The 25,851-nt window shown below is 39.1% G+C and overlaps 2 protein-coding genes across 2 annotated transcripts in view; both read left to right on the top strand.

Annotated features, from left to right (window-relative positions):
• The window catches only part of fam20cb (FAM20C golgi associated secretory pathway kinase b), a 73,669-nt gene extending 57,613 nt beyond the window's left edge, over positions 1-16,056 (top strand). Inside the window, exons 5-10 of the mRNA XM_063003168.1 lie at positions 5,017-5,132; positions 7,791-7,971; positions 10,827-10,936; positions 11,060-11,141; positions 11,258-11,317; positions 12,169-16,056. Of these exons, the coding sequence (XP_062859238.1) occupies positions 5,017-5,132; positions 7,791-7,971; positions 10,827-10,936; positions 11,060-11,141; positions 11,258-11,317; positions 12,169-12,427 (808 nt within the window). The 3' untranslated portion in view covers positions 12,428-16,056. The remainder of the gene's footprint in view (positions 1-5,016; positions 5,133-7,790; positions 7,972-10,826; positions 10,937-11,059; positions 11,142-11,257; positions 11,318-12,168) is intronic.
• Positions 16,057-22,026: 5,970 nt separating this feature from the next.
• On the top strand, positions 22,027-24,640 carry foxl3 (forkhead box L3). Its single transcript, XM_063003821.1, has 3 exons — positions 22,027-22,130; positions 23,604-23,772; positions 24,053-24,640. Exons 1-3 carry the CDS (start codon positions 22,027-22,029, stop codon positions 24,473-24,475), a joined length of 696 nt encoding a protein of 231 aa, XP_062859891.1. The 3' UTR covers positions 24,476-24,640.
• Positions 24,641-25,851: the final 1,211 nt, after the last annotated feature.

Raw genomic sequence — 25,851 nt, 5'->3', positions numbered from 1 at the left:
CAGTTTAAATCACCGCTAACTCCCGTTTGTAAACACCAGCTAGCTTAAGGCAAAGCTTGCTTTGTGGGCTGAAGGCTTTATACGTCAAATATTGCACAAATGCAGCTGTCAAGAAATGTGTGCAGTACTCGTAGTAGTCTCTTATTGTTAAATAGTAGCAGATAGATGTGAAAATGAATCGTTACTTGCTTATTATTAGTCATCTTTAAATACAAATTCAGACACCTTATTATGGTCTTATATACACAGATCAGCCATAACATTAAAATCATTTTATCAGCTCCACTTACCATATAGAAGCACTTTGTAGTTCTACAATTACTGACTGTAGTCCATCTGTTTCTCTGCATGCTTTGTTAGCCCCCTTTCATGCTGTTCTTCAGTGGTCAGAACTCTCCCAGGATCACTACAGAGCAGGTATTATTTAGGTGGTGGATCATTCTCAGCACTGCAGTGACACTGACATGGTGGTGGTGTGTTAGTGTGTGTTGTGCTGGTATGAGTGGATCAGACACAGCAATGCTGATGGAGTTTTTAAACACCTCACTGTAACTACTGGACTGAGAATAGTCCACCAACCAAAAACATCCAGCCGACAGCGCCTTGTGGGCAGCGTCCTGTGACCACTGATGAAGGTCTAGAAGATGACCAACTCAAACAGCAGCAATAGATGAGCGATCGTCTCTGACTTTACATCTACAAGGTGGACCAACTAGTTAGGAGTGTCTAATAGAGTGGACAGTGAGTGGACACGGTATTTAAAAACTCCAGCAGTGCTGCTGTGTCTAACCCACTCATACCAGCACAACACACACTAACACACCACCACCATGTCAGTGTAACTGCAGAGCTGAGAATGATCCACCACCTAAATAATACCTACTCTGTGGTGGTCCTGTGGGGGTCCTGACCATTAAAGAACAGCATGAAAGGAGGGTAACAAAGCATGCAGAGAAACAGATGGACTACAGTCAGTAATTGTAGAACTACAAAGTGCTTTTATATGATAAGTGGAGCTGATAAAATGGACAATGAGTGTAGAAACAAGAAGGTGGTTTAATGTTATGGCTGATCGGTGTATATGTAGTAAATCTGCCTGCTTGTTCGTTCTGGATGTGTCTTTAAAATAACTCCAGCATTTCGTAACCAAGTCTTTGTCTGTGGCAGCATTTTAAATTACAATTATTTACACATGCTTCACTTTACTCAGTAACTGCAGAAAGTCTTATTCTACAGTCATTTTAATGTATTTAAAATATGGGCTCAGCCACATTACTTCAACAGTTACACAGAAACAACAAATACTGTGAAACTGTATGAGACTTAATAAAAACCGTAATAAATAACAATAACATCTGAAACAACAGAATAAGGAAAATTTGCACAGAATTTGGAAAACTCACCCCATAATAATCACTGTGTGCCCCTGTCATGTTGTCCTTTTTCTCATGCTGCAGTGTCCTTTGGCCACATACAGACACATACTTGCATACACACACAAATGCAGACATTGCAAGACAATAAATAATATTGAATTCCACACCAGTAATCTTTACAACTGATTTACCAACTACTGAGCAAAGAACATTTATTTTCTGTCATTGTATAATAATTATAATAATATATTTTATTAATATATTATAATGTATTATATTATAATAAATATTACAATATTTGTAATATTTATAATTTGGTCTGGACACTGGCCAGTCAGTGTTTTATTAGCTGTTTTTTCTCTCTAAATATGATTTCTCTGCATTGGTAGTGTGCTTGGGATCATTATCATGCTAAAAAATAAAATCATTCCCAATCAGGTGCTTTCCAGAAGAAATTGCATGATAAATTTAAAACCTGTCAGTATTTTACAGCGTTTATTATACCATCAATTCAGACAATATCTCCCAACACCACTGGCAGAAATGCAGCCCCAAACCAGGACAGACCCTCCATCACCCTCCATCATGTTTCACTGAAGTTCCCAAGCACTCATTCTTCTATTTTTTTCCAAATCTTGGCACGATTGGACCCAAAAATGTCAAACCTGGATTCATAAGATTCTTTTCTACTGATCTTCATTCCAATCTTTGTTGGCTTTAGCATATCTTAGCCTTCTCACCCTGTTCCCCCTTAATAAAAGCAGTGTCTTGGCTGCTACCCTAAGCTTTTTCGACCTGTAGAAGGTTCAACTTGGCATCCAGATGAAGCTGCCAGATGCTGAGCCAGGTCCTTTTTTTTTACATATCCAAGCTTGTTTGGAAGTTGGGGTCAGAGCGCAGGGTCAGCCATTTTACAGCACCTCTGGACAGGGTTAGGGGCCTTGCTCAAGGGCCCAACAGTGGTTGCATGGCAGAGCTGGGATTCAATCTCTCAACCTTGCAATTAATAGCCCAAAGCTTTACCCACTAGGCTACCACGGTATAGAAAACCCTGACAGCCTTGACACCCTGACTGGCACTCTGTCTAAGGTATTCCAGCCTTGCACCCAATGTTTCTTTGTAAAACTAGACTCAACCCTGACCAGGATTAAAATGTTGATGAACTTTGTATTGTATTTTGTGTGTGCTACTCAAAACAGAAAGGAAGTTAGTTCATGAAAAACACTGCATGTATAAAAAAACAAATCTAAGTAAACATATTTTTCATTCCCTTTTAGTTCAGGAAATGCCAGAATTATGGCCCTCATACCTCAAATATGGTATTCACCCACATGGTGCGTTTGTGGTAGATTTGAGTGGGTTGATAAACAAGGCTGTTCTCCTGCAGTCTAGAAGTGCAGTTTGTTCTTGTAGATTTGAACCAGTTGTGACTGCAATGTCACAGTGAACTGTAATGACTGAACCAGCCCAACCCAGCCCAGCCCAGTTGGCTCAACCTTCCCCTGCTTCCTCCACACATCTGGCCCTCAGCTGTAACCTCTCACTGCCCACAGGCATGAGTGTGGGAAGAGAGAGGAAACCAACAGCACGAAAAAGCCGCCTGTCCTCTATATATAAGTTTGTCTGGGTTAGCCAAAAATGCTGGTTTGTAGTCTGGTGCCGAGTGAAACCATCAATCATGGACGGACCTCACGCCCCTCTTTGGCACCCCACAACTGTGCACACCAGATTATCATTAAATATCTGATTTTAGACAGATTAAACTACTTATTGTAGCATGCCTTGGGCATAGTAAAACCAGCAGATATAAGACTGGAGAAGGCAGAACCCTTCATTAAGCTTCTATTGTGGCTCATATTGAGCTGTAGACATTAAAAAAAGAATTTCCTCCACCTCCAGTCTCCTTCCGCTGCCCCTGTCACTATGACTGAACAATTAGTATCTTTAAGTTCTTTATGTCCCTCAGGCTGGTTCTGTTGGGTGTTTTTCAGGATTGATTTTTAGATGTTCGCCTCTGTATAAGGTGAACATGTGTGTTAAATAAACAGAGTACTGTATGTGTTTGAATGTTAAATGCCTGTTGCAGACGTTTTTGAATAGTCTGACAGTACCCTGGCAGCTCAGAAAGAGATCCTGAAGTCTATGGCACAAATCAGTGGATTAAATATTGTGGCTCTATGACAAGTATGTCAAGTGCTGGTGTCACAGAGCTCCAGCACCCCAGGTTTGATCCCTGTCTCAGATTACTGTGTGCGTTCGAGTGGTATTTGGGCACTTTGGTTTTTCTCATTAATCCCCAAACATATGGCGACAGGTGAAAAGCTCTGTGACATTTGATACTTAAGAAAGATGGTTTAAAATTATAATAACTAAAACTTAACGTCTGAAACATTAAATACATGTCTTATTTTTATAGGTCCTGCATCCTAACTAGATCATATGGCTCGAGTGCCCTCTACTGGTAGCAGCATCAGTATCCCTCTTATTAAAGCTATTTATTATGTCTCAGACACTCAGTCCACTGTGTATTGACTAACAATAAATTGATTCAGATCTTTGAAATACATGTATTTCAACATTTTACCATGTTAAAATATATTTAAACGTATAACATTTCAAAACACATAGATGTTAACATGATTTTACTCACTCCCTTTCTAAGCCAATAATCGTAATAAATGTAGTGGAAGAGGTGTGTGTGTGCTGAAGCCTATCCCAGCTCTCAGTGGGCACAAGGCACACAGAAACACCCTGGACAGGGCACTAGTCCATCACATACAAACACATTCACATCTTAACACACACACACACACACTCGAACACAGAAACAACATGCAAACTCCACACAGAAAGGACCCAGAACACTCCACCTGGGAATCAAACCCAGGACCTTCTTGCTGTGAGGCGACAGTGCTACCCACTGTGCCACCCTTTAATGTAATAATATATTTTTTTACAAATAAAAAGCTGTCCAGAAAGTTAGTTCTGTGTGAGAAATGTAATCAACTAATCCACCAAATCTATCATTAAACCAACTTCACTTAAATTTGGGCAGCACGGTGGCTCAGTGGGTAGCACTGTCACCTCACAGCAAGAAGGTCCTGGGTTTGATCCCCAGGCAGGGCAGTCCGGGTCTTTTCTGTGTGGAGTTGTTCTCACTGTGTCTGTGTGGGTTTCCTCCGGGAGCTCCGGTTTCCTCCCACAGTACAAAGACGCAAAGACGTGTGAGTTAGGTAAATTAGAGATACAAAATTGTCCATGACTGTGTTTGACATTAAATTTGTGAACTGATGAATCTTGTGTAACCAGTAACTACCTGTCGTGTCATGAATGTAACCAAAGTGTGTAAAACATGACGTTAAAATCTTAATAAGTAAATAAATCACTTAGATTTAACACACCCAGACTTGACAACTGCCAGTCCTGCTAAATGTTAAAATCACCCAAATAAAACCTTGACAGCACAGAAAGCACACAGTAAGTTATTGGTTGCAATGGCCAGTTTATCATTTGTTCTGGTCAGTGATGGTCAGTGGTGATCACTCATTTCTATGACTATGTATAAAATGGCCAAAATCTGCAATAGGATGTGAAGCTTCTGATCATTAGTTAAATGTGAATATTCTCTTATTTGTAACAGAATCCTGGATTTCCGTCGAGTCCCGCCGGTGGCTGGTAGGCTGGTGAATATGACCAAAGAGATTAAAGATGTGACCAGAGACAAAAAGTTATGGAAAACCTTTTTCATCTCACCAGGTACTGAATCATGTAAAAAAATTCCATTCACAATGGGACTTTTCTGTTCATATCTACATTAAAATTCGACCGTCCTATCACCTTCAATTCTAGATTCAGGTCATTTTAACTAATTTTAGATTTTTTTTAAGCTGTAAACTCACTATAATAGTGACTTGTATACCAGATTATGATACATCAACAAAAGGAGGAAATATTTGTCATTATCACATAAGCAAATGCATCTTTCATAATGAAACTGTACCTTATTTATCACATTTTTATTACAAAACTAAATGTTACATGTTAAACCACCACTCCATCAGTAATTACATCTATGTTTTAGTTCTTTAAAGTAAACACAAGGTGGTGCTGCTGGTTTTCTATTAGTGCACAATTAGAGAGGGGAGAACAAGTACAACTTGTCTTTGATACCCTAGCCTTTCCATTTAAATAATTATTTCATTGTTTCAAGAACACAGATCATATTATATAATATTATACTTTAAACTGTATAGCCAAAGTGCGTGTTATTAAGGTAAAAAGGATGATTCACCAAGCACTGAGGCTGGAGTTTGAATAGTAGTTCATATTTGTCAAGAGAATCACATGTTTTTCACTTCAAAATTGCTTGTATGTATCAGTAAATATTCTAAAAATAAGAATTCTTGTATATTTTTAATCAATTCTTTATATATCTCCATCATACCTAACAAGGTGCGGAGGTTAAATGTTTTTAATTGCAATCGTATGACAAGAAGTTGGACACCTCTTCTAATATAATTAGTGTAGTTATAGTAGAATAGAACACCTTTATTTGTCATATATACATATACAGATGTACAGTACAACAAAATTCTTTCTTCACATACCCCAGTTTGTTTAGAAGCGCAGGGTCAGCCATTGTACGCCACCCTGGATCAGAGAGGGTTAAGGGCCTTGCTCAAGGACCCAACAGTGGCTGCATGGCAGAGCTGGGATTCAAACTTTCAACCTTTCAGTTGACAGCCCAAAGCTCTAACCTCATCCAACTTTGTGACGTAATGAACACAAAGCAGCCTGCCAAGAGCCCTAAACTCAATCCAACTGCATAACCATGAGACGCTGGCTGTGAATCACTGCCTTAGAAATGCTCTCATGACGGATTGGGCACAAATTTCCACAGACACACTCTAAAATCTCGTGAAACGTCTTCCTAGAAGTGTGGAGAGTGTTATAAACATAAAGAGCAGTAACAACTCCATATTAACAGCCATGGTTTTTGAATAGGAAGTTCACCAATCTCGTGACCAGGTGTCCACTATGTCATGTGTTCTTAAAGACTGCTAGACGGTGAAGTGTTACATATCACTCCAAAGTGCTTCCTCTGCTTCAGAGTCCAATGTCAGTGTACTTTATTTTACTTCAGCCAGTGCTTACCACAGTGCTTTTGCATTCCCTAGACATTTTCACGTCAGAAAAAAGTCATTTACAGCTGACCCAGACAGCGCTAGCAGAGCAGAAATTTGACAAATTGACTTCTAAGAAAGTGTTATTTCATGTCAGCACAGAAGGACGCTGAACTGTGCAGGGCTGTATTTTTGTGATTTTTTTTCTGCATTTATTTGGAGTTTATTTTGAACTAGTAAACTCACAAACTACTTGGGCCATGTAATTTATTCTGAGATATTCTATTTCACATACAGCCCCCTCCACAATTATTGGCAACACAGTAAAGATGAGAAAAGGGTTTTTTAGAAATTTACCTTTTGGTATATTAGCATAATCTCACACTGAATTGGCAGCCCTGCATCCAATACTTTGTACAACCTCTCTTTAAAAAACAAAACTTAGTCTTCTCCTATAATGTCTAATATGTTTGGATAATACAGAGTAAGCATTTAAATCAATTCCTTATTACAGAATTTCCCCAGATTGTCCAGGGTCCTAGATCCTCTCTTGTGCACTTTTCTCTTTGGCTTGTTCACGGGTTTTTTTATATTTAGATCGGGAGACTAAAATTGCCATGGACAAAGTTTGATTTAGTATTTAGTGAACCATTTTTGTGCTGATCTGGACACATTTTGGAACATTGTCATGTTGGTAATCATGGTAATTTTTTTGGACAACAGCAGACAGATTTAGATTTAAAATGTCCTGGTATTTTATGCACTCCATGATGTCATTTACCTTAACAAGCTTCCCAGGGCCTTTGGAGAAAAAAGCCAAAAAGTGTTTGTTGCCAAACTGTTCCATTTTTGTTTCATCTGACCCTATGATTCCAGTCCTAAGGGTAGTTTTAAAGACTGGGTGACCACACTATGCTGACTTTTTCTGTATTTTTGCCACTCTTACCATCCTCTATACTGTGCATGTGCATTCCCCACCTATGAATTTGAACTCTGTATCACCAGATAAATACCCCCATTGAAACAGGGAGTCATGGATTACTGCATGAACATTTCTTGACACTCTGATCAACTTAAAATATATAAATAAAAAACCTTCCATTATATTTTGTTTCTAGGGATGCCAATAATTGTAGCACATGTTTTTTTGTTCTTTTAAATAACTATTTATTGACATTGGATTTTTCTTAAAAGATTTACTTTAATATAAGGTCGGAGCTTTTTTAGTGTGAGATTGAGCTAATAATTGTACTATAATTATGTTATGTTTTATTCTTTTTTCTTCCAACAGCTAATAATGTCTGTTTCTATGGCGAGTGTTCATACTACTGCTCCACTGAGCATGCTCTGTGTGGAAAGCCAGATCAGATTGAAGGATCTCTGGCAGCGTTTCTGCCTGATCTGGCCCTGGCTAAGCGCAAAACCTGGAGAAACCCCTGGAGACGCTCCTACCACAAGCGCAAGAAAGCTGAGTAAGAAATGAACTTCTCACACCCACACAAGACCTACCAACATTTAACATTTAACATTTATACTTAATAAAAAACAAGATCTGTTAATGCTTAAGACAATCTAAACCCTGGTCTAGAGCAGTAGTTCTTAAACTAAAAACTCGCCCCAGGTAATACCCAAAACGACACTGGAAAATACGCTGCATGCACCAAAATATAAAGTAGTCATTTAAAATATAAGTCAAATGTATTGTTGTTCAAAAAGTGTTGTTGCCTCACAGCAAGAAGGGCCTGGGTTTGATTTCCTGGATGGACAGCCAGGGTCTTTTCTGTGTAGAATTTGCATGTTCTCCCTGTGTCTGCATGTTTTTGGACTGTGGGAGGAAACCAGAGCACCCGGAGGAAACCCACAGTCAGGTCAACTGGATCTATTAGAATTGCCCTGTGTGTGTGTGTGTGTGTGTGTATGAGTGTTGACCTGTGATGTGATGACTTATCTCGGGTGTCTCCTGCCTCTCGCCCAGTGAATCAGACCCACTGTGACCCTGACCAGGATAAAGCAGCGGTGAAGCAGAAAATGAATGAATGAACTATGTGTGTTTAATGGCAGTGGTAGCTCAGTGGTTAAGGTCATGGACTAGTAATCAGAAGGTTGCAGGTTCAAGCTTTGCGACTGCCATGTTGCCAAGATTGGGCCCCTAAGCTTATACAATCATACACCAAAAGTGCTGAATCCCAATCCTGAAACTTATTTCTCCAATACCCACTTTCACCATAAAAAAACGACAGAAAATCAAACATGACAGAATGACTGAAGGAAACCTATACCAGAAAGAACCAGCTGAACAAGTAAACAAAGTAAAATGATGGCCTGCTATGTAAAATCTAATGTTAATTTTGACAAAGACCATCGTGATAGTGCTATCAAGTTTAGAAATGTAGATACAAATAAAACAAATACACAATTTGTGTTATTTTAGCTGGAGACACCAGGACTCATAAAAAGCAAGTTGCTAAACAGGCTCACCTCTTTTTCTATAAGGACATGTACTCACTGCACACACAGGCTCACTGTTAGGGCTGGGAGTGGCAGTATGTACACAGTGTAAAAACCACTGGTATACAGGGTAAATAATAGCAGGTTTTTATGAACAATAGTTCTTTTATGTTTAAGGCAGGAGGTAGAGAAAAGTGAGAGATCACGGTCTCTCCAGTAGAGGGAGCCACAGTCTAAAGTTGCCAGTGCCTAATCCTCTCAACCTTGTCAAGAAAGGCTATAAAATCCCCCCTGTATTCTTAACAAAGGAGTCACTGAAGCAAAATTACTGTTACCTAAACAAAAGAAATCTAGCAGTGCATTACACATCTGATCTGAGGTGATAGGAAATCACACACAAATTTTTTTTTACAGTTTCTGTCTTCACCTCTAACTAAACTGTCCACAATGGGTGGCAGATCTTTCAGTGCTTTAGCTCCTAAGCTCTGAAACTCTCTGATTCAATCCCTGTGAGATTGCTCTGACATCTCTTAAGCCTCTACTGAAGACATTTCTTTTCAAACAGTATTTCTGTTCTTCCTCCCCTGTCCCTAAGTGACCTTGAGACTGTGAATGGTGCTATATAAATATAAATATATGAAACGTATTATTATTATTATTATTATTATTACTTACGTATAAGTTTTGGTATATCTGTTAGGAAAAAAATGACCATGGGCGTCACATCAACCACAGAAGGTGAAACCTGTTGCTATCACAAGAACATCAAACTTTTAACAAACTAAATGTTTTAGATTTGCTTTTTTAATAATCTAATTTAGTAATCTGCAAGCTTTTATACACACAGACAGAACGGCACAGTGACACAGTGTGTAGCACTGTCGCCTCACAGCAAGAAGGTCCTGGGTTTGATCCCCAGGTGGTCCGGGTCCTGTGGAGTTTGCATGTTCTCCCCGTGTCTGTGTGGGTTTCCTCTGGGAGCTCCGGTTTCCTCCCACAGTCCAAGGACATGCAAGTGAGGTGAATTGGAGATTTTTTGGACAAAATTGTTCGTGACTGTGTTTGACTTTAAACTGATGAATCTTGTGTAACCTTTAACTACCTGCCCTGTCATGAATGTAATCAAAGTGTAAAACATGACGTTAAAATCCTAATAAATAAATACATATTCACACAGGCAGAATTCACATGCAATTTTGATTAGGATTTTAACGTCATGCTTTACACACTTTGGTTACATTCATGACAGAAACAGTAGTTACTGGTTACTCATGATTCATCAGTTCAACATCAATGTCAAACACAGTCAAACACACAGGAAGAACCCAGACAACTCCTTTTGGGAATTGTACCCAGGATCTTCTTGCTGTCAGGCAACAGTGCTACTCACTGAAACACAAGACTGCCTGCTAGCCCAAGAAGTGACAATTGATATTAGAATTGATATTGATATTAGTTAAACAAAAAATTCTTTTGTTTTAATATAAAAGGAAAGTTTAGGTGGCACAGCGGTAAAACACCCTAGCACACCAGAGATGACATTTCGAACTTGTTGGTTTGAAACTCAGCTCTGCCATGAAGGGTGTGGCTCTCCGTACACAAAGCTGATCCGCATATGAACTCGCCTTGTGCTGGTGAAAAGATGCAGTCAACTACTGCACACGTGTCGGAGGGGGTGTGTGTCAGTCTCACTCTCCTCAATCAGAAGTGGAGATCAGCATCAGTAGAGAGGAAGCGTAATGCAATCGGGTAATTGGATATGACTAGATTGGGAGGAAAATTGGTGAAAATGCAAAAAAAGGAAAGTTTATTTTATGTGAAGGAGTAACTTTTTACATTGGATTGGGCTGATAGACTGATGAGTTATATGTGTTCTCAGGTGGGAGGTCGATCCAGACTACTGTGAAGAGGTGAAGCAAACTCCCCCATACGACAGTGGCACTCGGCTGCTAGACATCATGGATATGACCATATTCGACTTCCTCATGGGTAGTAGAAACCTCCTGGATGTGTTTCCATTTCAAACAGCCCTACACATTCTGAATAAGACGTTCATGTACATTAGGTATAAATCAGAACTCTGGTTTAATTCAGCTCTTTACTTTGTTGCAGGAAACATGGATCGTCATCACTATGAGACATTCGAGAAGTTTGGAAATGAGACCTTTATTATTCACCTGGATAATGGACGAGGGTGAGACAAACAGATTCCTTTACAAGCAACATATTTACATTCAGTGTGTCTAAGAAAAAATTTTTAATTAAGGACACACATTATTTATTCATTCAAGCTTTTCCTCTTGTTTTCAGATTTGGTAAACATTCCCATGATGAAGTCTCAATTCTGGCACCACTCAGTCAGTGTTGCAGGTTAGTCATACATTTATTCTTTACATTTACATTCTTGGCATTTTGCAGACTCTTTTATCCAAAGCGACTTACAGTCCTATGACAGTATATTTTGTCTAAGCAATTGAAGGGTTAAGGGCCTTGCTCAAAGGCCCAACATTGGCAACCTGTCAGTGGTGGGGCTTGAACCAGCAACCTTTCAATTACTAGTCCAGTACCATAACCACTAGGCTGTCAAAAATAGTCATTTATTGTATATAATTTTTCTATACGGTGGTTTCGTCAACTTTAAATAATCTCGGCTCATACTGTATAAATATTTAATAAAAAAAATTAAATAGCATCTATTAGAATCCATTTAAAATATAGCTTAAATGCTGGTGTACTGTAGTATGACTTAATGCAGACCTATTCAACATGAGCCTGTGGGCGTAGTGCTGTCCTTTATAATATTAACAATGGCCATAACAATAGAATCAAACAATAATGTAAACACTGTAGATTCATCATATGAAATGTAATACTTAGTATTTAAACAACATGTAGAACTGGTTGGAACAGAATTATTTAAATGATTTTTTGTGCTGTGGTCAGATAAGCTGACTTTTTGGCTTGAAAGAACCATTCAGGGTGCTTGGGTGGCGCAGCGGTGAAACACGCTCACCCACCAGTGCTGACATTTGCCTATAGGGATGATAACTGGGGAGGGACGGCCCAAAGGATTCCTCATAACTGCTGCAATTACGACCTCTAGTGGCTGATAGTGGTACCTGCACAGAGACAGGGATAATCGAGATCTAATGGGATGCGTGACCATATAAACCTGTTATGTAAAAGTAAATTTACAGCATTTGATTCCGGTGTTTCCACAGAGTAAAAAAGTCCACTCACTTGCGGCTGCAGCTGCTGGCTAAAGAGGAGTACAAGCTAAGTGCACTCATGCAGGAGTCTCTGCAGAGGGACTCGCTCTCACCCATCCTCATCAAGCCCCACCTGGAGGCCATGGACCGACGCCTGCGCCTCGTGCTGCAGGTCCTGGCTGACTGCATTGAGAAGGAGGGCTACAGCAGCGTGGTGGAGGACGATATGGTCTCTGAAACCACGGACAGAGTCGTGAATCCACAGAGGTAGTGGGTCTACAGGAACTGTCCTCCCCGGGACTCAAACACCACCACAGCTCGAAATACAAAGAACTTCTGGGAAGAGAAGCTCCTGAGGTTGACTTTACTGAATTCAGTGAATTCCAAAGACGTCCTCAAGCGACAGGCCACGTGTGTAGTGTCGGACAGGTACTTGTGGACGACATGTATATTGCGGTATATTGTGGATGTGCGTGTCCTAATACAGTACAGCGGGGGGCTTTTATCTTTTATGGCAAAGAGGAACTGTGCATTTTTTAATACAAAGAGCTTTTAGTGGAGTGCAGGTTAGCTCCCACATGTGTATCTGCCCTAAGATTATTTATTAAGTTTTATATTTATTTTAAGTAAAGATTTTGACATGCTCAAGCTGGTACAGAGAGAGCAAACCTTATTCAAATTGCAGTATTTGTACATTTAGACATTCCTGATATGTGCTGTTGGATTAGAAAACTATAATCACTTTATTATGAATAAATCACGCCACAGTTTCCATCTGTAATCACTGGAACATGTTTAAGAGAATCAAATGTTAAACTGTTACTGATATTAGTTGTGGGACAACCAGCATTAACTGGGGGCATCAATTATTTTTTTAAAAATTGAAGTGTTTTTAAACTCAACAACCCAACAAATTCAGCCTTTAAAGTCCTGCCATAAATACAAGCTGCTTATGTTTTTACCAAATTGACATACATCCTATCCAAGCAAGTACAACCATTCCATGCTAATTGGTTCCAAACTGCCGTCCTGTTTCTGTATAGAGCTTGTGGCAGCCACAAAGACTGCTGTTATGTTCAGAATTTGAGAAAGTAAGGGCAAAAATCTTCTGATACAAAATCATTGTCCCCTTCCTTCATTTAACATACAGAATGCTGTAAAATAATCATACCATCACATAATAAGCATTAGAGGTGAATCCTTTAAAGGATCGTCGTTCATTGCACAGTAGACAAATTGGGTGCTAGCTTGTAGAAGTAAGTGTTAATTTTGGTAGTGTTACTAAGCTGTACATGATCTGAACCTTGGTGAAGGGGGTTTATTAGGGTAGGATAAGGGTAGGACTCAGCTTGGAACGACAACGTTTGTAGTTCCAGTTTCAAATTTCACATTACTGCACTTAGTCAAATTGGTCCATCAACATTGAGGTACATACTATTTCATATATATATATATATATACATATATACACTGTATATACGACCCAGGCATAACATTATGAGCACTGACAGGTGAAATGAATAACACTGATTATCTCTTCATCATTGCACCTGGTAGTGGGTGGGATATATTAGGCAGCAAGTGAACATTTTATCCTCAAAGTTGATGTAAGAAGCAGGAAAAATGGGCAATGGGATTTGAGCGAGTTTGACAAGGACCAAATTGTGATGGCTAGACGACTGGGTCAGAGCATCTCCAAAACTGCAGCTCTTGTGGGGTGTTCCTGGTGTGCAGTGGTCAGTATCTATCAAAAGTCGTCCAAGGAAATTCCCCAGATCTCAATCCAATCGAGCATCTGTGGATGTGCTGGACAAACAAGTCCAATCCATGGAGGCCCCTCCTCGCAACTTACAGGAGTTAAAGGATTTGCTGCTAACATCACGGTGCCAGATACCACAGCACACCTTTCAGGAGTCTAGTGGATTCAATGCCTTGACAGGTCAGGGCTGTTTTGGCAGCAAAAGGGGGACCAACACAATATTAGGAGTGGTCATAATGTTATGCCTAATGTATATATATATATGGTGGTTCGAGATGGAGCCAGGGGCCCTTATCAGCGGAGAACATGTTACCTGTGGTAGGAATTAATTTTATCTTTTGCGAGGCTGAAACTGTTCAGTTAAACACTGCAGTTCACAGATTAGACTTAAGATCAATATGAAGTTAGAATCCTCAGCTGTGTTTACAAACTGATGAACACAAGGATTTTTATCAGAACAAGCTGTCATATATGAGATCATTATGGAGAACATACCAGACTGTTTCGCTCAAGACATTGTTTAGCTTGTTTTATTGATTTTATGGCACTGGACATTAAAAGTGCACAGAATGCCGGAAATGATGGGTATTAAAGGAAAAGCCTTTGGGCATAGTTCCTGTTCGCTTTCACAAATCAGCTATCAAGAATTGTTGTTATGAGATCATGTCTTTCTCCCTAATGCCTAGTTCACACTACACGATTTTTGCCCTGATTTTCGCTCGCCGACTGGTCGGCGCTAGATTTGCCGGCTCGGGAGCAACTCAGCGTTCCAAACTCGGCTCTCAATCGCTATGTGTGAACTACGCAACAACTCGATCCGAGCGCTCGGCGACCTAAGCGCGATTTCTAGCTTGTCAGATATCTGGATCTGAGTTGCCCGACTGGCAATGAGTGCGGTGTAGAACAGCCAATGAGAACGCAAGATACGGTGTGAGGGCAAAAGCAGGGGAGGAGTTGTAAACAGGTGGGACAGGGGCATAATATAGTTTATATCAGAATACATCGACACACACACACACACAAGTTTTATACAGTATTTCTACAAAACATAACACCAACGCTGCATTGCAACAATCCATGCTGTTCTTATTTTTCCTTCTTGATTTTACGCTGCACATCAGCACACAAACTTTGATCGCTCGCTTATTGTTGACGTGCATTTTTGGACGTGGTATCATTAAACCCCTCATCACTTCTCGCATTTGTTTTCGTGACAAAACGTAGTTTGGGAGACCAGAGAAGCTCACCTGCAATTCCAGTTGGTGATAGATCGTGTAGTGTGAAACCCCCCATCGCCGATTAGTCGTGTAGTGTGAAAGCCACACCGACTTGAAAGACTCCCGATTACAATAGATCCAGTTGTGTAGTGTGAACTGTACAGCAACCTGACGACTTGGAAAGTCGTGTAGTGTGAACTTGGCATAACTCACTCATTCGATATTCACTCATTCAATCTTCCCCTGGTTTGATAATTTGATCTGACTGAGTTGGAATATTTGACTGGGCTTTTTAACAGGAGCTGGAACAATTTTGTCATGGTGTCTGAAAACCCAACATTTCCAGTTCATGACCTGCAGTCTCCAGAGCTACGTTTAGCCGTGCAGTCTAATTAAACTAGAGGAGAAGCTCTCAGTCACTGGGTAAACGTGTCTAATAAAAAAAAAGCTTCTTTATTTGACCAAAAAACCTTACATATATTTGTGTTTTTATTAAATTCTTAGTTGCAAAGATGGTTACAATTTTTTAAATTTTTTATGACTTGTGTCTTTTAAAATCACAGCTTTAACATTACGTATGAACTAGCATTACTAGGAGTTGATGCACATTCAAAGAAAGCAGAAGTTAAAAGTGCACTAGAGCGTTTTCAGTAACCGCTGGACGAGATTTGTACATATATTATACGAATCCATTGCCTTTGTAATCGTAGAAATACTTGAATCTATGGATTCAGATTAAATGGGTTACGTGACTAAAGGGCATCAAATTGCCAAATAAAGGTAACTTGGTACGTTCACTGTACATTTTATTACAGTTTTCAGTTAAAGGTTTTACTCACACATTAAATGCATACAGGCTTTTTCATTGTACCGTTTCAGTAGAGGTTTTCTTTTTCAAGTGCAATAAACAAAAAAAATGCTGCACGTCTCGTGTTATTTATTTATTTATGCATTTTCTCCCCTTTCTCCCTTTTAGCGCGTCCAATTGCCCAATTGTGTCATGCTTCCTCTCCACCAGTGCCGATCCCTGCTCTGATTGAGGAGAACGAAGCTAACCTACGCTCCCTCCGACACGTGGGCAGCATGCAGTATGCATCTTATCACCTACACTTTGACGAGTGCAGTGCAGCTCAGCACTGTATACGGAGAGACACATCCTGAGAGCACTCTTTTCTCGTCTCTGTGCAGACGCCATGAATCGGCCAGCAGAGGTCGTAATTGCATTAGTTATGAGAGAGAGAGACCCTATCCGGCTTAATCCCACCCCTATCTGAACAACAGGCCAATCGTTGTTAATGAGGCTGCTCAGCCCAGCCGGCAGGCAGAGCTGAGACTTGATATGATGTATTCGAGATCCCAGCTCTGGTTCCAGCGTGTGTTCTTACCGCTGTGCCACCTGAGCGGCCTTGTTATTTATTTATTATTAGAATTGTAACATCATGTTTTACTTTTTGGTTCCATTCATGACAGGACAGGTAGTTACAGCTTACACATTATTCATCAGTCCAAGTTCAATTTTAAACACCGTCATGGCCCATTGTGTTTGTACTGAGGGAGGAAATCGGAGCTCCTGGAGGAAACCCACACAGACACGGGGAGAACATACAAAAACTCCATATAGAATCAAACCAAAAATCTTTTCGCTATGAGGCGACAGTGCTACCCCCATGCTGCCCCAGCACATCATGTCTACCATGATTTTCTTTATTTGGCTGGAGTTTAGATTTACTAAAGCCTCACTGTTAATATAATAGTCTTAAATCAGATATGTTTCTTTTACTGATATTTGTACTTTATAACCATTCTCTCTTCCAGTGGTCTTTTTTTAGGGTTTTTTCCATTGTAACTACTAAACAGATGGGAAAAGCATGTAGTGCAGTTGTTTTTCTGATGGCCTGTGTTCTCCTGGGAGTCTCTAATTGAGATTGTCCTCTTAGTAAGATGTTTAATCAGTGGCAGGCTATTTTACAGCAGGAGATTTAAAGAGGTAATCTAAAGGTCAACTACTGGGGTAAAGTGGGAATTTCCCAACTTATAGATATAAAATAAACATAAATTAAGTCGTACCATGTCACTGTACCTGTGAAAAAAAGTGCTAAAATGTCTTTTGATCAGTGAAATATTATTATTCATAATTTTTTCATCTTTAATAATGGTTGTTACAGAAACAGTAAGCACAAGGCAGGACAGACCCAGACCATCGCAGGTCAACACACACTCAGTTGTATAATTTGGAAAGTGAGGGAAAAAAACAATATGTGGAAAAAACCCCAAAACGATATGGTACGAACCCCTTTCAATTTTAAAATAGTTATTAAATATACAGAGTTTTAAACAATGTTTTGTTAGTGGTAAGAATAACTTACTAAAATAAAATACTTATTATAATTATAATGTGTGGTTGAGCCACACTTTTTCTCAGTGGTAAATTTGATTATCATTTTTAAAAAAGATTTATTCAGTATAAAAAATTATAAAACAAGTTCACATAGAATTAATGATTAAATTAACTGCATATATTTTTGATGAGTGATGAACATTTATTTTTTTATAAATGTGTATAATATGGTTTATTAAAACATAATTAGATATTTTCATAACTTCCACGTGCCCTGAACTGCGGGGGAAAATCGTCTGACTTCCTTACACAACAGTCCTCACAAACACAGTGGAGGATGGAAACACGACAGAGAGGGACGTCTCAGGGGACAGACGGCTCTGGATCAGACAAGCTGCTTACATACTGCAAAGGAAAAAGCGACATGGGAACTTAACAGCAGTATTTACTACTGCACCCACCCACTGTACAGCAAGACTGGGTGCTGTTCCCTTCAGTTAGGATAGTTTCTTTTTATTGAATATACAGGTGCTGGTCATAAAATTAGAATATCATGAAAAAGTTGATTTATTTCAGTAATTCCATTCAAAAAGTGAAACTTGTATATTATATTCATTCATTACACACAGACTGATTGTTTCAAATGTTTATTTCTTTTAATGTTCATGATTATAACTGACAACTAATGAAAACCCCAAATTCAGTATCTCAGAAAATTAGAATATTACTTAAGACCAATACAAAAAAAGGATTTTTAGAAATGTTGGCCAACTGAAAAGTATGAACATGAAAAGTATGAGCATGTACAGCACTCAATACTTAGTTGGGGCTCCTTTTGCCTGGATTACTGCAGCAATGCGGCGTGGCATGGAGTCCATCAGTCTGTGGCACTGCTCAGGTGTTATGAGAGCCCAGGTTGCTCTGACAGTGGCCTTCAGCTCTTCTGAATTGTTGGGTCTGGCGTATCGCATCTTCCTCTTCACAATATCCCATAGATTTTCTATGGGGTTAAGGTCAGGCGAGTTTGCTGGCCAATTAAGAACAGGGATACCATGGTCCTTAAACCAGGTACTGGTAGCTTTGGCACTGTGTGCAGGTGCCAAGTCCTGTTGGAAAATGAAATCTGCATCTCCATAAAGTTGGTCAGCAGCAGAAAGCATGAAGTGCTCTAAAACTTCCTGGTAGACGGCTGCGTTGACCTTGGACCTCAGAAAACACAGTGGACCAACACCAGCAGATGACATGGCACTCCAAACCATCACTGACTGTGGAAACTTTACACTGGACCTCAAGCAACGTGGATTCTGTGCCTCTCCTCTCTTCCTCCAGACTCTGGGACCTTGATTTCCAAAGGTAATGCAAAATTTACTTTCATCAGAGAACATAACTTTGGACCACTCAGCAGCCTTTTTGTCTTTAGCCCAGGTGAGACGCTTCTGACGCTGTCTCTTGTTCAAGAGTGGCTTGACACAAGGAATGCGACAGCTGAAACCCATGTCTTGCATACGTCTGTGCGTGGTGGTTCTTGAAACACTGACTCCAGCTGCAGTCCACTCTTTGTGAATCTCCCCCACATTTTTGAATGGGTTTTGTTTCACAATCCTCTCCAGGGTGCGGTTATCCCTATTGCTTGTACACTTTTTTCTACCACATCTTTTCCTTCCCTTCGCCTCTCTATTAATGTGCTTGGACACAGAGCTCTGTGAACAGCCAGCCTCTTTAGCAATGACCTTTTGTGTCTTGCCCTCCTTGTGCAAGGTGTCAATGGTCGTCTTTTGGACAACTGTCAAATCAGCAGTCTTCCCCATGATTGTGTAGCCTACAGAACTAGACTGAGAGACCATTTAAAGACCTTTGCAGGTGTTTTGATTTAATTAGCTGAATAGCGTGTGGCACCAGGTGTCTTCAATATTGTACCTTGTCACAATATTCTAATTTTCTGAGATACTGAATTTGGGGTTTTCATTAGTTGTCAGTTATAATCATCAACATTAAAAGAAATAAACATTTGAAATATATCAGTCTGTGTGTAATGAATGAATATAATATACAAGTTTCACTTTTTGAATGGAATTACTGAAATAAATCCACTTTTTCATGATATTCTAATTTTATGACCAGCACCTGTATATACACACCAATCAACCATAACATTAAAACCACCTCCTTGTTTCTACACTCTCTGTCCATTTTATCAGCTCCACTTACCATATAGAAGCACTTTGTAGTTTTACAATTACTGACTGTAGTCCATCTGTTTCTCTGCATGCTTTATTAGCCCCAGCAGACACAGCAGCACTACTGGAGTTTTTAAACACATCACTGTCACTGCTGGACTGAGAATAGTCCACCAACCAAAAATATCCACCCAACAGCGCAGCATCCTGTGACCACTGATGAAGGTCTAGAAGATGACCAACTCAAACAGCAGCAATAGATGAGCGATCGTCTCTGACTTTACATTTACAAGGTGAACCAACTAGGTAGGAGTGTCTAATAGAGTGGACAGTGAGCGGACACAGTATTTGAAAACTCCAGCAGTGCTGGTGTGTCTGATCCACTCATACCAGCACAACACACACTAACACACCACCACCATGTCAGTGTCACTGCAGTGCTGAGAATGATCCTGCTCTGTGGTGGTCCTGGGAGAGTCCAGACCATTAAAGAACAGCATGAAAGGGGGCTAACAAAGCATGCAGAGAAACAGATGGACTACAGTCAGTAATTGTAGAACTACAAAGTATTTCTATATGGTAAGTGGAGCTGATAAAATAGACAGTGAGTGTAGAAACAAGGAGGTGGTTTTAATGTTATGGCTGATCATAACATGGTTGGCTATGTCTGAAAGGGGTGGCTAAGGCCATGTGATGGACTGGTATCCTGTCTGGGGTGTGTTACTGCATTGCGCCCAGTGTTTACTGGGAAGCTGGACCCACTGTGGCCATGACCAGATGAAAGCAGTGCTAAACCATGAAAATTAAATTTTCTTTATCCTGATCATAGTTATGGTGGGTCTGACAGCACCCAAAAACATGGGAACTGGATGCAATAAAGGATACAAACTGGACCAGGGTCAAACAGATCAGTTTGTTTACTCAGTCACATCTAGAAGAAATTTTATGTAGCCGGTCCACCTTCTGCATGTTTTGGGAAAAACCCCACAAGGAATTCTGATGAACAGTGAATTAAAGTGAGGTATGGGACCCTGGTGCTGTGAAATACACACTTTACCAGCTGCAGCACTGTGCAGCACTAGTAAAACCCTGGAATTACAACAAACAGGCAAATACATTTTGGAAGCAAATAAATACCCAGAAATCAAGGAAGACAAGCATCAAGGTTCTTTTCTGTATAGCACCCAAGTGGTGCTCTGTCTGTTCATACATCTGAGTCTGTCAATGTCTTTTAAAGATAATTAAAGACCTTCATAACATCTTTACTGAGCGCATATGCTGAGCAATAACGTGCACTAACCTTATATAGCATCTTATTTAAAAAAACTAGAGTGGGAAAATGTTTACTGTGGATGCTCTTCAGTAAGTCAGTAAGTCAGTACTCTTGTAGCTTGTGTTTCTGGTCCTGATCCAGATGAAGTGAAGCTGAGGACGGTTTGATTCTGTTGAGCATTTACACTAAAATCATCAAATCTGTCATGGAGCGGCTCATTGCACGTCTGTAAACTGTGATCCGAAACATGCATGAGATGTTGTGAACATGCATGTGTATGTTTCTCTTCACCTCCAAAAACATGCCAGTAGGTGTATTGGTATTTCTAAATTGCCTTTGTGTGTGTGTGTGTGTGTGTGTGTGTGTGTGTGTACCGTGCAGCAGTAGTCTCAGTAGCAGCAGCATCAGTAAAGGCTGGAGGCCACACACACAGTAAAGAGCTGCTGCACCGCAGGCTGTTTGCGGCCTCCAAGTAACCCAGAGCTTCTCATCTGGTACAGTCAGAGGCTGATTTTGAACACACACACACACACACACACACACACACAAAAACACACAGCTGTTGGTGTGTCACGGAAACACAATTATAGCTCATTACACTGCATTATAGATAACATCTACAGATCTACAAAACTACACTGGCTGCTGAAAGATGGATGTGTGTGTGTGTGTGTGTGTGTGTTGGGGGTTATTAAGATGTAAGTCTGGTTTGGTACACACTGCCGTCCGTGTTTAGCATTTTTGGGATGTATAAGGACGCATAATGAAAAAGTCCCAGTATGAAGTGGGACTGGACCACCCACAGTCCAGCCCTGGTGAGGAAGTGAGGGAGTGAGGGAGTGAAGAAACAAGAAAGGGAGGAAGGAGGGAGGGAGTGTGTTTGTCCTGGTCGGCTCATTAGAAGCCCATTAAAGCAGGAGGGGTAAAAGTGAGGAGGGGGTTTATGGGGGTAGCGGGTTGAGCGGGAGAGAGGGGGGTGAGTTCCAGCACAGCAGGCCAACACTTGATGTTTTCACTTCACCTAGTCCACTTGTGTTTACAGCCGCCTCTTAGTCTGAATTAGAACTGCAGGTGTTTCTCCTAAAAGCCCTCCACCGTCCTGGACCATGTTCGATAACTCTCAGTACCCCTACAACTGCTTTAATTATGATGGAGAGTACCCTTCATCTGCCACTGACGAGGACAAGAAAGTGTGCCGACCTGCTTACAGGTAAGTTTTTTTTTTATGAGAGTTGAGTAGTAATATTTGTATTATTATTCTGGCAAAACTAGTGAAAGTATTTTAAAAACAACAATACTACTACTACTGCTAATAATAATAATAATAATAATAATAATAATAATGATACATTAATGGTAAAACTAAGATATACAAGTAAATGCATGCATATTTTATTTATAATAAAGTTAATACAAATTTAATATAAAAATAACAATTAAAAGATTTCTGCAAACTTATTTATTGAAGTATTAAATGTATCTGCCTGGCACTCAAATACAACCCACATATAGTAATAGCAGTAGTGGTTTAAACAATTATTTGACTACATAGATTGACATAATAATAATAATAATAATAACAATAACAATAATTATAATAATGTTACTAATGTCAATCATATTAATAATAATAATAATAAAATATTAATAATAATGACAATGATAATAATAATAACAAAAACTATAATAATGTTACTAATGTTAATAATATTAATAATAATAATAATAAAAAATAATAATAATGACAACGATAATAATAATAAAATAATAATAATAATAATGACGATAATAAAAAAAAAAATAATAATAACAATGACAATAATAATAATAATAAAAATTATAGTAATGTTACTAATGTTAATAATAATAATAATATAATAATAATAATAATGACAATGATAAAAATATTAATAATAACAAAAATTATAATAATGTTACTAATGTTAATAATATTAATAATAATATAATAATAATGAGAATGATAATAATAATAACAAAAAAATTATAGTAATGTTAATAATGTTAATAATATTAATAGTAATATAATAATAATAATGGCAATGATAATGATAATAATAATAATAATAATAACAATAATGACAACTATAATAATAATAATAATAATAATAATATTTTTATAATAATGTTAATAATAATTAAAATAATAACAACTAAACTATGAAATCGTAAATACTTTTTAAAAATAAAAACCGTGTGCCTGATACATAGCTTAAATACATAAAAAATATATTATTGTTAATAGTAGTAGTCATTTGACTACTGCATAAATACAATACTATAATAATAACATACACATTTTTACAAATATAATTATTTAAACTATGTAGACTATGATTAAAATTCCTAAAACTATTAAAGCCCTTTGCTTAGATATTATTGTTACTACTGCTAAAGAAAAAAATTGAAGAAAACTGTTATTAATGTTGTTGATTTTAACAAAATACATGATTTGTATTACTTTATTCTAATCGAAAACTAATATTAAGACAAATGTTACAATAATAATTCTACCCATTATACTAAACTGCTTAAATAGCTTCAACTCATGGAAGCAATTCTTATTATTTACAGCATTCATGGTTGATTTTCATATAATTAAAGCCACTTGAGTTAATTATGTCATCTCAGTCTGTTATCACTATTTTTTCTGTCTGTGTTTCAGTTATATAGCACTAATCGCCATGGCTATTCAGCAGAGTCCAGAAAACAAAGTCACCTTATCTGGGATCTACGAGTTCATCATGAGAAGATTTCCTTATTACAGATCCAATCAGAGAGCCTGGCAGAACTCCATTCGGCATAATCTCTCCCTCAACAGCTGCTTTATAAAGGTGAGAAGATACGTCTAAACTACGCTGATAGATTGCACACAGAATTAAAAGACTACTGGCAGAGAGTAAGCACAAGCTCTCGCTGAAGCAGTGCTGAACTCTTGTTACACTCCTTGTTCCTGTGTAATAACATCAATCCTGTGTTTTATTGATTATTTTTAACCTCTGTGTCTAATTCCTGACTTACACACACAACAAGCCACACACACACACACACATATATATATATATACACATAATACTTCAAAACAAAAGCTTAAACTTGTTTTTTCTTTCCCAGGTACCTCGCGCCGAGGGCAATGAGAAGGGAAAGGGAAATTTTTGGACGTTTGCCACAGGCTGTGAGTCCATGCTGGACCTGTTTGAAAACGGTAACTTTCGTCGTCGCCGCCGCCGTCGGCGTAACTTGAGCCTGGGCTTCAGAGAGCCGGCCGAACCCTTCAGCACCATGGACCCACAGCAGAACACCACAGTCCGTCCACTTCACTCCGACTATCCAAAAGGTTTCAACCACAGAGCCAGAAGCGGCCAGCACAACCCTCCACTCAGCAAACCCGTACCAGAGATCAAATTCAGCATCGACTACATTTTGTCCACAGCAGACCCCTCGCCAGGGTTTCGCCCCCCACACAGCGGATCAGCGGGAGCTGTGATACAACATCTGGAGCCACAGCAGATCAACCTGCACTTCTGGACCCTGTAACATAAACTCTCACAAAAAGAATAAAATTAACACAAAAAAGACCAAAAACATCTAAACCACAAAAAGATGTGGTTCAAAACTGTTAAGACAGAAAAATGATTGTGGACATTTGTTGTTCTTAACTTTAACCTATAAATCATTCAGACACTAGTAGACACAGAATGATCCGGACTATCACATGTGCATTGGTTGGACCATAGTAGCAGAATGACTAACACTGATTATCTGTTCTTGTGTGAACATTCCAGTAAGTAAATTAGTTTCTTTTCCTTAATTTGAATTGTAGCTGAATGTTTTTTTTCTTGCTGTACTGATTTTCACTGAAGTAATGATGCCAACACCTGGGGCAGGGATAGCTTAGCGGTTAAGGTACTGGACTAGTAATCAGAAGGTTACTGGATGCCCATAACCCTCAATTGCTTGATTGTATTCAGTCATAATTGTAAGTTGCTTCATTTACATTTTCGGCATTTAGCAGACGCTTATCCAAAGCGACTTACAGTACTGTGACAATATATTGGGTTCAACAATGGCAACCTGGTAGTGGTGAGGCTTGAACCAACGACCTTTTGATTACTAGTCCAGTACCTAGGCTACAACTGCCCTGGTAAAAGGTAAAAGCGTGTGCTAAATGCCGTAAATGTAAATGTAACTGTTCCACTAAACTAAATTATTCATTCATCTTAACCAGTTCATTTTAGCCAACTCTGCCTCCTTGGTCAGGGCACCAAACCAGTGCTGGACATCACACACATATTTACTAACACACACCTCGACTTAACTCAACTAAGGCCAATTTACACTAGCCAAACTAGCTAAAGACATATTTGTAGGAGGTGGGAGGAAATCCAATTAACTTCCAATTAATCTGCTGCTCAACCACGTTGAACCCATTTGGGATGAACTAGACCACTGACTGCAAACCTTCTTGTCCAGCATCTGTAACAGACCTCACAAATGCTCTTTTGATTAAATTGGTACAAATTCCTACAGACATGCAGAAAACGTAATACATATTGGATCCTGTTTTAGCTTCAAAGTTTAGGCCTGAATTCCATATCAACGTTGATGGTTTTCGAACTGGGTCGTCCAACAAGGTCATGGTCAGGTATCCACATACTTTTGCCATCTAGCCTAAATTAAGGTCTAGCCATAATCACATTCCAATTTTGTTAAATCAAAGCTATAGGAAGAGTTCGATCTGTTAAGCTGTTAAGTCTGTGGATTAATGATCTGAAGGTTGTGAGTTTAAACCCCAGCTTTGGTAAGCAGGACCTGCTTGACTTTTGGGCAAAAACCTTAACCTTTAACTACTCAGCTAAAATGTGTCAGATTCTCTGTAAACCTGCAAAACCTCATCAACGTTTTCATTCGTT

Source organism: Trichomycterus rosablanca, chromosome 10 (genome assembly GCF_030014385.1).
Source record: "Trichomycterus rosablanca isolate fTriRos1 chromosome 10, fTriRos1.hap1, whole genome shotgun sequence".
Taxonomy (NCBI): Eukaryota; Metazoa; Chordata; class Actinopteri; order Siluriformes; family Trichomycteridae; genus Trichomycterus; species Trichomycterus rosablanca.
Note: the sequence above shows the minus strand (reverse complement) of the source record. Positions and strands in the feature narration are given on the sequence as shown.

What these genes read in the sequence shown, in the direction of transcription:
- foxl3 (XM_063003821.1), top strand. Translation starts at nt 22,027, where the DNA reads ATGTTCGATAACTCTCAGTACCCCTACAACTGCTTTAATTATGATGGA. An exon ending in GTGTGCCGACCTGCTTACAG is followed by an intron (nt 22,131 to 23,603) that starts GTAAGTTTTTTT and finishes TCTGTGTTTCAG; the next exon opens with TTATATAGCACTAATCGCCA. An exon ending in TCAACAGCTGCTTTATAAAG is followed by an intron (nt 23,773 to 24,052) that starts GTGAGAAGATAC and finishes TTTCTTTCCCAG; the next exon opens with GTACCTCGCGCCGAGGGCAA.